A 10,453-nucleotide genomic window follows, 5' to 3' on the forward strand; every position below is an offset into this window, starting at 1 on the left:
TGATACATACGAATGCCTTCGTGCAGGGTAAAATAGAACGTTGTGGACATGCTGATTTCTACATGAATGGCGGCATTATGCAACCCGGCTGCAATAAGGCGGGTACAAGTGAGTAGCTCAAGAATTAGGCCAATTTAAGTACATATTTTATGAATAACGAAAATCCACAATTTTTCTCCCACACAGACCCTTTTGGCTGCAGTCATCAACGCGCCGTTGAATATTTCCAAGAATCGATAAGCTCACGCAAAGGTTTCTGGGGTTGGGCTTGCAGTTCGTACATCTCCTACCTGCTCGGTATGTGTCCGCCAACCAATTATCTGCTCGAGGCAGGCGAAGATATAAAACCCAGCACGAAGGGTATGTTTTTTGTCGAGACCAATGATACAGCGCCTTATGCATTAGGCAAATGGACTGACTGGCCAACGGTGGGCAAACAAAAACCGAGCGTTACTAGAGCGCCAATTACCATTACTTTACCGCCGCCAGCAGGTTTCCAGGATCCATTGTTGCGTCAAATCGATCAATGGAATAAATTGGATACGAGTTTCAATAATATTGAACAAACGCCAACGCCATTTTCACAAGATCCCAATGGTGAAAATTGGACGTATTTTAGTGGCGTTGGCACGCGTGATATAACCGAAGATTTGGAGAATGCAAAGGTGGAGCAGGGGGTGAATTCTGTGGAGGAACAAAGTTTTGAGGAGACGAAAAATGTGAAAGAAACTCAGGTGGCGTGGCATGAATATCGACGAAATTTAACTTATGGTTATGTAGAGAATAGTATTTTCAAAGTGCCTCATATTGAAGGGGAAAGGCTGAAGGGGGAGAAAATAAGTAGACAACCGCGAGTAAATGAAATAAAGTGATAAAAAATGAAAAGATTAATATTTTTGGATTGATATTAGAGCTATGAAGGGCGAAAAATTTGGGACTGTGGTGAGTATGGAAACATAAAATCGTTTGATGGATTGAAGATAGTCGTACAACGGAAGAGACCATAGTTCGCAAAACCTCGTCTAACCTTAAAGCCCTAATAAATTCAAATAGTTTAAGTGGTTTCAGCGAGTAAATGTACGCAGCTTCTGAAGTCACTTACGTAAACTCCTCACCTGGCCCTGCAATTTATTACGGTTCTGTGACAGGGCAGCTGAGACTTCTAAGGGCATACTTCACGTGTGCGCCACTGTGACGTGTAGGCAAGAAAAGTACCTGCGAGTATTAAGCCCGCTGCCAAATCACATGCACTTGATGTCACCAAACATCCTTTTGGACTTCTTAAGGAGGGAGTTAGGAATGAGCGAAGTGTGGTAAGGAGCAAGAGGTACAATAGATCTTACAAGCTGTCTAGGCGCGCGAAAAAGTGGCATCCCAGAAATTTGAGGCTTTGTCCTGAGTGTAGGACACTGGCAAGTGTCTGAAGAAGTCCGTGTATGGGGCTCCGGACCTTGCGGCCATGTGGCTAAAAACCCAGTGTCCTGTTTATAAAGAACATAATAACGCTAAGACCTTTACAACAACAACAACCTCCTCGACAGCAGATCTTGCTAAGACCTTTACAACAACAACAACATCCTCGACAGAAGATCTTTCAATTAGTCTTTCGAAGGACTGAAATATTCTGTCAGGATACTTGCCAGAATTGGAAGACCATTCCTGCGAAGATTTTCAAGAAGGGTGAACGTGCAACGTCTGTGTGTCGGAAGCCATTTTGGATTTAATTGCGGTTTTTTCAAACTTTTCACAGAAAAATTTTTTCTTGTGACTGAAATATTTATTAGTTAAGAATTTGTGGAAGTATTAGTTTTACCTTAAGTAACAAACATTTTAGTGTTCCTTCCTGCATCTTTTGGGAAATTTTTGCCGGTTTTGGTACGAAATTCAAAGAGGTGAGTGCTTGGCTTTGGTTTTTGATTGTCTGTTTAATTTAAAATGCCGGGCGCTTCGGCGTCGGAGTGGAGCGGTGACCCGGGTGGCTGTGAGGATCCTTTGGATTCAAATGGGTCGCTCGATGGTTTCGCTGTGAAACGAAAACGACGTAGACAGAAAAGAAATAGGGGTAAAGCTGATGAAGAAAGCGCGCGTAAAATGCCAGCCTTTCAAGGCTTGTTAGTTCCGAAGGGTTCGGTGATTAGCGATATTCTTGCGATGCAAGAAAGTCCATTTCCAAGTTCTAACGTTGGAATTAATGAAAATGGGTCAGTTTTGTCGTTGAGGTCGGAAAATGCTGTGCAAAATGCAGGGGCTGTTAATAAAGTGCAGTCGTACATAACCTCAAATGGTGAGCGTGTTATTCAGGTTGGTAGCAATGACGAACGGTCCCCCATAACTTCCGAAGTTATGGCGGTGACATCGGGTGGTGTCGAGGATAATATTACCTCAAATACGACAGGTGGTGGCCTGACTGAAAATAATGTGCAGATTGATAGTGGTGCAGGAGTGCTGACAAGAAAAATGAGTGGTAACGATATTTGTAGTTTTCCAGTGAATTACAAGGGAGCTTTTGCTGTACTATTAGATACATCCAAATCTAGTATTTTCGATAACAAGTATGCAAAAAATGGAGTGTTTCTGTGGAATAAGATTAAAAATTTCGGTATTCAAGATCTAAAAGAGATACGAGCCGTAGGCAGGACGCTTTATAAGATAGTGTTTCTATCAGTAAAAGCTGCGAATGAGTGCTTATGCAATGTGAATTTGATTAAAGCCAACATAAGAGCTTTTATTCCTAGGTCGTTTGTTGAAACGTGCGGTGTAATTCGGTACATACCGGAGGAGCTCTCTGATGACGAAATTCTGGACAATATTAAGTCGGACATAAAGGTGACTTCAGTTTACAGAATAAAGAGACGTGACAGAGAGAACAGGACTAATTTTATACCTACCCAGACAATAAAATTGAGTTTTGAAGGCGATCAATTGCCTGAAAACATACAAATTTATTACACAAATTGTAAAGTTTTGCGTTATTTTCCAGCTGTTAAGCAATGTTTTAATTGCGGCAGACTGGGACACACGAGGTTGGGGTGTAGGTCGAAGACCCGTTGTATTCTTTGTGGGACCGAGGGAAAATGTAATGAAAACTGTGTGAACAAAAAATGTATACTGTGTGGGGATTCCAAACACGTTTCAATAAATAGCAATTTGTGTCCGAGGTGGCAAAAGGAGAGGGAGATTGTTGAGGTGATGACAATAAAAAAATTGACTAAGAAGGAGGTGTATGAAACGTATACGCAGCTTAACTCGTACAATCGGTTTCAGGCGTTAGCTGACTTTGAGGAGGTTTTTCCTCCAATTGGAGAAGAGGGTAGTAAAGTGGTGAACGTGGATGCAGAAATAAATAGGCGGTTGGTTAGGAAAAGCTACAGCTCAATACTTTCAAGGCCACCAAAAGTTAAGAGTCCAATTATTCCAGTGTATCAACGACCCGAATGGACAAAGGTGTCTGAAATAGAAAAGATTATTAATTTACTATGCAACAGGTTTGACATTGGAAGAGATGATCCGCTGATTTCTGTAATAGCAGCCTTAAAGTATCAGGATGGACGATGTGAGGCTATTGAGGAAAGGATGGACAGGGTTCGTAATAACAATAATTATGGTCAAAATACTTCAATATAATTGTCAGAGTTTAAAAACAAATAAAAGTTACATTGATAGTTTCGTTGTTCATAATGATATAGACATAGTTGCCCTACAAGAAATTTTTTCGCACGATGACAGTAAAGAGGACCACAAACTTTTAAATTTTAGACTTTTGAAAAAAACCCGGCCTGATGGGTATGGGGGAGTGGCGATTGGTTTTAAGAATGACATTAAATTTAGGAAAGTTAAATACCAGACATCGTATGACATAGTAATTGCAAAAACATTAAATTTAAATTGTAATCTGACGATCTGCTGTGCCTATTTTCCGCCGAACATTGCGGTTGCAGTTTTTGAGTCGGAGGTTTCCAGTCTGTTGTTGTTTCTGAATGGGCATAATAATGTTCTTTTGTTGGGGGACTTCAACGCGAGGATGACTAGGTGGGGTGATACGGTTGACTCTGTTAGGGGAAAAACCTTGTGTGATCTGCTTGAGGGTTCGCGATTGAGATGCTTGAATGATGGTTCCAGGACTTATTTTACGACGTCGGTACTAATGGGAATAGGACACAGTAGTGTTCTTGATCTTGCTTTCACTGACATGACGGACAATGTAAAGTGGATGTGCAAGAGGATGTTTGTGGGTGGTAGTCATCACTGTCCTGTGATGGTTGACGTAGATAACATCACAAAGCAGCCCTGCTACTTTGTTTCGAAAAATCTGTTGTATAAAAATTTGGGGAAGGTTAGAGGTGTTAGTAGTATTGGGGATCTGACTGAGGCTTTGGATGTAGCTAGACAAAGTGCTACAATTGATTTAAACGAATTTAAGCACACTCCCAAGTCGTGGTGGAACGAGTCCTTGGCTAAAAAATACAGGCTACTGAATGCGGCGCGTTGTAAAGCTAGGAAAACAAGGAGATTTGAGGATATTGAAGTGGCGTGTCAATTGTTAGACGAATGGAAAGCAGCGGTCAAGGAGGCAAAAAAAGCTAACTTCCTTGAAGCAGTTGAGGAGTTAAGTGCATACCCAAATACGAAAAGGGCCTGGGTGTTCATAAATAATGTGAAAAATGTACAAAAGAATTCAGTATCGCAGTGGCTTTCTGAGAATAATGCTGCGTATTTAGACTTTCTGTTGAACCAGATAGTTAATAAACATTCCCCATCACTTTTTGAGATGCTAGACAATTTACCGTCGACGTCGGGTCGATCTGACTTGGTTTGTGATCATATCTTTTCGCGGCTTTCACTGCTAATAGGGAAAAAGAAGTCCTCAGCTGGAGGAGAGGACAAAATTACTTACAAGATGCTTAAGGCTCTCCCTGAGGGAACTTTTGACACTTTGATAGGTCTTTTGCATCAATTTTTTGATAGGAATCAAATTGATGACTCCTGGCGTAGGATTAAAATTGTACCGATACCGAAGGGTAATGGCAGTTTAGAGAACATTGAAAATTTCAGGCCGATTTCTCTAATTTCGGTCATGGTTAAAAGTATCAATATGGTTGTCAAGGAGCTGTTAACTGATTACTTGGAATCGAACCAACTCATCCCTTCTAGGTGTTTTGCATATAGAAGAAATAAATCGACTGCAATGTGTTTGAATGAGTGTATGCAGGTAATAGGTTGTGAGAAACAAAATAAAAAGAAAGTTTTTATATGTAGTATTGATCTAGCGAATGCTTACAATTGCGTGGACATTGTCCAGCTAGTGAAACTGCTGAATGAATATAAGGTGCATCCCAAAATCTATAGTTGGATTTACAATTTTCTCCACAGGAGAACTCTGATCCTTGGAAAAAGCGAGATTTGTGTGGAAAATGGGTTACCGCAGGGTAGCTGTCTTTCACCGGTTTTGTTTAACACATATACAGCTGAATTACATGGCTTAGAAGATGAAAATACTCACATCTTCCAATTTGCAGATGACTTTCTACTTGTGTCTACTAACAGCACGACAACAGGGGCTCTAAATAATTTGGGGAATAAGCTGGCAGCATTTCAGAGGTTATGTTCTGGGAGGTGTTTAAAAATAAACATAGCTAAAACGAAGTTTATGTACATGGCAAAGGGGTGTAAGAACTCTTTTTCCTTGAAGTTAGATAATGTTGACATTGACCGAGTAGGACAGTTGAAGTTTCTGGGGAGGATAGTTAGTGCTTCTGGAGCATTGAAAGATCATGTGGTGAAGATTAGAAAGGAAATTGTACCAGCTACGAACTTAATTAGACGACTCACCTCCATTAAGGCGGGGCTATCGCCAAAAGTTTCGTTGAATATTTACAGGGCCTTTGTCAGAGCAAAGGCTGAGTATGGCTGCACAACCTGGGCAAATGCTCCTTTTGGGTATAACAAAAGATTGGCGGTGATTGTTAATGATACGTTGCGACGGTGTATTGGGGTGCCTCCGAGTGCACCGATTCATTCGAGGTTTGTGCTTGCTGGTGAACTGCCTCCCTTGTTTAGAGCAAGGTGGTTGACGGCAAAAGAGCTGGTTAAACAATGGTTCCACAATTCGCATTTTAAGGATTTGCTTACAAGCAAGCCGCAAATAAATACCAGCTATAGTTTTGTTTACAATAGATACAACACGATATTTGATAAGATAAACATAAATGTCAATTTCAGTAGGCATCCTTGCCTGACTGTGAAGAAATCAAGTATTGCCGGATCGAAGAAAAATATCGCGAGAGACCAACTGATTGCGATTTATAATGAGATGAAAAGCTCACTGATTGATGAGGGGTTTTATATTTATTCCACGGATGCCTCGTGCACCGGGGATGGGGTAGGATGTGGTGTGTATGATTTGCAAGGTAATGTTTCCTTTCTGTATAGGCTGGAAGAGAAATATGCGTCGATCACTGGAGAGCTTGTTGCAATCAGACAGGCGGTGGCGCTTATTGCCAAACAAAAAAGAACTAAAGCAGCAATTTTTTCAGATAGTTTATCTGCCCTCGAAGTCTTAGATAAGGATTCGACAGAGAATTTTTTGGTATCGGATATACATAAATTATTGTATGCACAGAGGGAAACCTTGCAGCAAGTTCGTTTTATATGGGTCCCAGGTCATGTGGGGATTGGGATAAACGAGAAGGCTGATCTGGCGGCTAAAACTGCCACCTCGGTTGGCCAAATCATTTCTATTGGTCTCACTCCATATGAAGCTCTTCTCAGGCTTCATGATGCTATTTGGAGTGAATGGAATTTTGAGTTTAAGGAATTGAATCAGTCAGTAGGGAAGAAATTTGCTGAGTATTCCCCTGAAATTGTGAGAAAACCATGGTTTAATGATAAAAGGCTTAGAATGAATAGCATGGAAATTAAGCTGATAAATAGGCTCATGCTAGGTCACACTTATTGCAACTACTATTTGAGTAAATTTAATCCTGGGCGCCTGGGTCACTGCTCTACGTGTAACTCCCCGGAAACTGAGGAACATGTAATTTTTGAATGCCAAGCACTGGAGGTGATGAGAAACAATTATGAAATTTTTAGCAAATTCAATGGCTTGTTGGAGCTATTGAAATCCAACAATCTTGATTATTATAATGAGCTTATAACCTTTCTTATTGAAGCAAATAGGATTGATGCGTTGTAACTAAAAGATGCGGGATTGAAAGACAAAAGAAAAATGTACATACAAAACTATAATAAGCGTTAGATACTAGGATATGCATATAAAATTAAATTTTCCAAATGTTATGTAAATGTTGAATATACATAGTGGATTTTTCATCAGTACAAAGTACAAACAAATATTTAAACACAAGTAGTGTTAATCTTAGGTTTTAGACCACATGACTCATGCATTAATTGTCTTGAGATGTGAATGTAGATAAATACTGTTGAAAAGTAGTTAAGAATATTGATGACTTTCTATGGGGGAAAATAAGCCCAAAGTGGGACAAAGGGATATTAAAGTAATAAGTAAAGAATTGTGGGCTAAAATGGGTATATCTCAATACACCCACAGATATAGTCTAAGGTTTAGAGTTTAGAAGTTAGATTTAAGTCTGAGTTTTAAATCTCCTAACTAATTATTTAAAGTGATAAAAAAAAAAAAAAGACTAATATTAATTGTGTGAGGAAAAGTTTGGAAGGTTAGAAAAATTTTAAGTAACACCTCATCTTGAGGTATGGCAAAGCCACAGATTGACACACTGAAACCTGGAAGTTGCCAGCTCGCAAAAGAGCTATTGTGCTGTTGCTGTCAAGTAAAGCAGCTGCATATCTACACGTATACATCGGAGTCGAGTCGTTGCAAAAGAATGGCAAATTATCTTGAGGAAGCGCATTGAACAATAATCTGAAGGAAACCTGGCAGTTTAAGGGAAATTGTAATCCTTGCCATTTACGGATCTACGGATATAGATCTAACGATATCCAAAAAAAAAAAAAAGAATTGGAAGACTGTTGTGAGTGTAAAGGCAGTTGCCAGAATTGTCCTGTTAGACTTTTTTCCTTTTTGTAGGTCCGATGAACTACATAGGCAAAGATTGCTGAGGTTATAAAAACAGCTCTTCCTTGGATTCGACCCACCATGCAAAATATGAGAAATAGGCAACAATCGTCAATGGCAACAAATTGGCGACTCACCGATTTATTGCTGTGGTGACAAATCGGCAACATCACTCCGTTCATGTAAATTTTGAATAAAAAAGTTCTCAAAACTTCCGAATCTTATGAATATGGCGTCAATAGTATTGGCCAAAAGCATCTAAATTATGCCCAAGGACAAGATTGAAGAAATAGGAAGCCTTACAGCGAGAAAATTAATTATTTCCGATTGTAAGTTGCGATTTGGTATACAAAAAAAATAAATGAAGTATTAAAAAGAATAAAATTATTCCAAATATCGCCTGAAGCGATAAGAAAAGGACTCATTCAGGTAATAAGAAAACGACTCGCCCAGGCGTGTTGCCTTCGGCGGACGTTTTAGAGCGACCGGTAATAGGAATCGATTCGATTAGTAAATACTTATGGCCTTGTTCATAAAAAATAAAGTAGGTTTAAAAAGCTTTATAAAATGACATTTTCATACATTTTCCAATTTATATGTAAATACTAGCAGACCCGGCGAACTTCGTCCCGCCCAAAATTAATTTTTTGTATTGAAACATTTTGGTACAACATTTTCACCAACAGTTCACGTCCATGATTTTCAGTGACGCGTTTATCTTCTAATATTACGGTTTGGTGGTTGTCGGAAGGCATATTTCCATTACCATCTTAAATAACCTAGCAAAATTGTATATGCATACAAAGATACGTAATAGCTTCAGTACCATTTGAAAGGCGCCACACCCCCCTTATAAAATAGCCACAATTTTTCCTAAGAGTATGGGAGTGATTTCTCATATCTCCATACCATGTTCAAGTACTCTACCATGAACACTTCCAGAGATATGCAGTGTGAAATATTCGGTTTGCATTGGAGGTGCTACGCCCCTTTTTCTTAAAATTTTTTTTCTTTCAAATTTTTCTTCATGACTATGCGTTTGATTTTATATGTCTTGGACATACAAAGTTCCAGTACTCTACTATGAACACTTGCAGAGATATAAAGTGTGAAAAATTTGGTTTGTATGGGAGGTGCCACGTCCCCTTCACTTAGCGGTATGAAACATACTTTACACCCTATTGTCATACCTACGAAATATACACAAAAAATTTCATTCAAATCGGTTACGCCGTTTCGGAGGAAATCGACCACAAACACCGTGACACGATATTTTTATATATTAGATTTTTCATACAAAAATACCAAAAGATCTAAAAGAAAAAATAGAGAAAATTATTTTAGGATAGGGACACCCTAATCGCCAAATTCCTGTACTCTATCGTGAACACTTCCAGAGGTATGCAGTATGAAAAAATCGGTTGTATGGGAAGTGCCACGCCCCCTTTTCCAATAACCACAATTTTTTTCCATGAGCATGCGATTGGTTTCATATATCTCCATACCATGTTCGAGCACTCTACCATCAACACCTCCAGAGATATTCAGTATGAAAAATTCGGTTTGTATGGAAGGTGCCACGCCCCCTTTTCCAATAACCACAATTTTTTTCCATGAGCATGCGATTGGTTTCATATATCTCCATACCATGTTCGAGCACTCTACCATCAACACCTCCAGAGATATTCAGTATGAAAAATTCGGTTTGTATGGAAGGTGCCACGCCCCTTTTCCAATAACCACAATTTTTCTCCATGAGTATGCGATTGGTTTGATATATCTCCATGCCAAGTTAGAGTACTCTACCTGAACACTTCCAGAGATATGCGGTATGAAAAATTCGGTTTGTATGGAAGGTGCCACGCCCCCTTTTCCAATAACCACAATTTTTCTCCATGAGTATGCGATTGGTTTTATATATCTCCATACCAAGTTAGAGTACTCTACCTGAACACTTCCAGAGATATGCAGTATGATAAATTCGGTTTGTATGGAAGGTGCCACGCCCCCTTTTCCAACAACCACAATTTTTCTCCATGAGTATGCGATTGGTTTGATATATCTCCATGCCAAGTTAGAGTACTCTACCATGAACAATTCCAGAGATATATAGTATGAAAAAATCGGTTTGTATGGGAGGTGCCACGCCCCTTTTTCCAATAACCACAATTTTTCTCCATGAGTATGCCATTGGTTTGATATATCTCCATACCAAGTTAGAGTACTCTACCATGAACACTTCCAGAGATATGCAGTACAAAAAAATCGGTTTGTATGGGAGGCGCCACGCCCTCTTTTCCAATAACCACAATTTTTCTCCATGAGTATGCGATTGGTTTGATATATCTCCATACCAAGTTAGAGTACTCTACCATGAACACTTCCAGAGATATACGGTAT

The 10,453-nt window shown here is 39.5% G+C and overlaps 1 protein-coding gene and 1 long non-coding RNA gene across 2 annotated transcripts; both read left to right on the top strand.

The window, feature by feature from the left end:
- Positions 1-8: 8 nt before the first annotated feature.
- Positions 9-934, top strand: LOC118753530 (the record flags this gene model as incomplete). The annotated part of the gene is made up of 2 exons (XM_036488405.1): positions 9-108; positions 187-934. Coding segments are annotated over 2 exons (786 nt in total), but the record flags the coding sequence as incomplete, so codon positions are not given.
- Positions 935-7,304: 6,370 nt separating this feature from the next.
- On the top strand, positions 7,305-8,616 carry LOC118753529. Its single transcript, XR_004994821.1, has 2 exons — positions 7,305-8,006; positions 8,066-8,616. It is a non-coding gene; the product is annotated as an uncharacterized LOC118753529 (long non-coding RNA).
- Positions 8,617-10,453: the final 1,837 nt, after the last annotated feature.

Source organism: Rhagoletis pomonella, unplaced genomic scaffold, assembly GCF_013731165.1.
Source record: "Rhagoletis pomonella isolate Grant_MI unplaced genomic scaffold, Rhpom_1.0 Rhpom_scaffold_02575, whole genome shotgun sequence".
NCBI lineage: Eukaryota > Metazoa > Arthropoda > Insecta > Diptera > Tephritidae > Rhagoletis > Rhagoletis pomonella.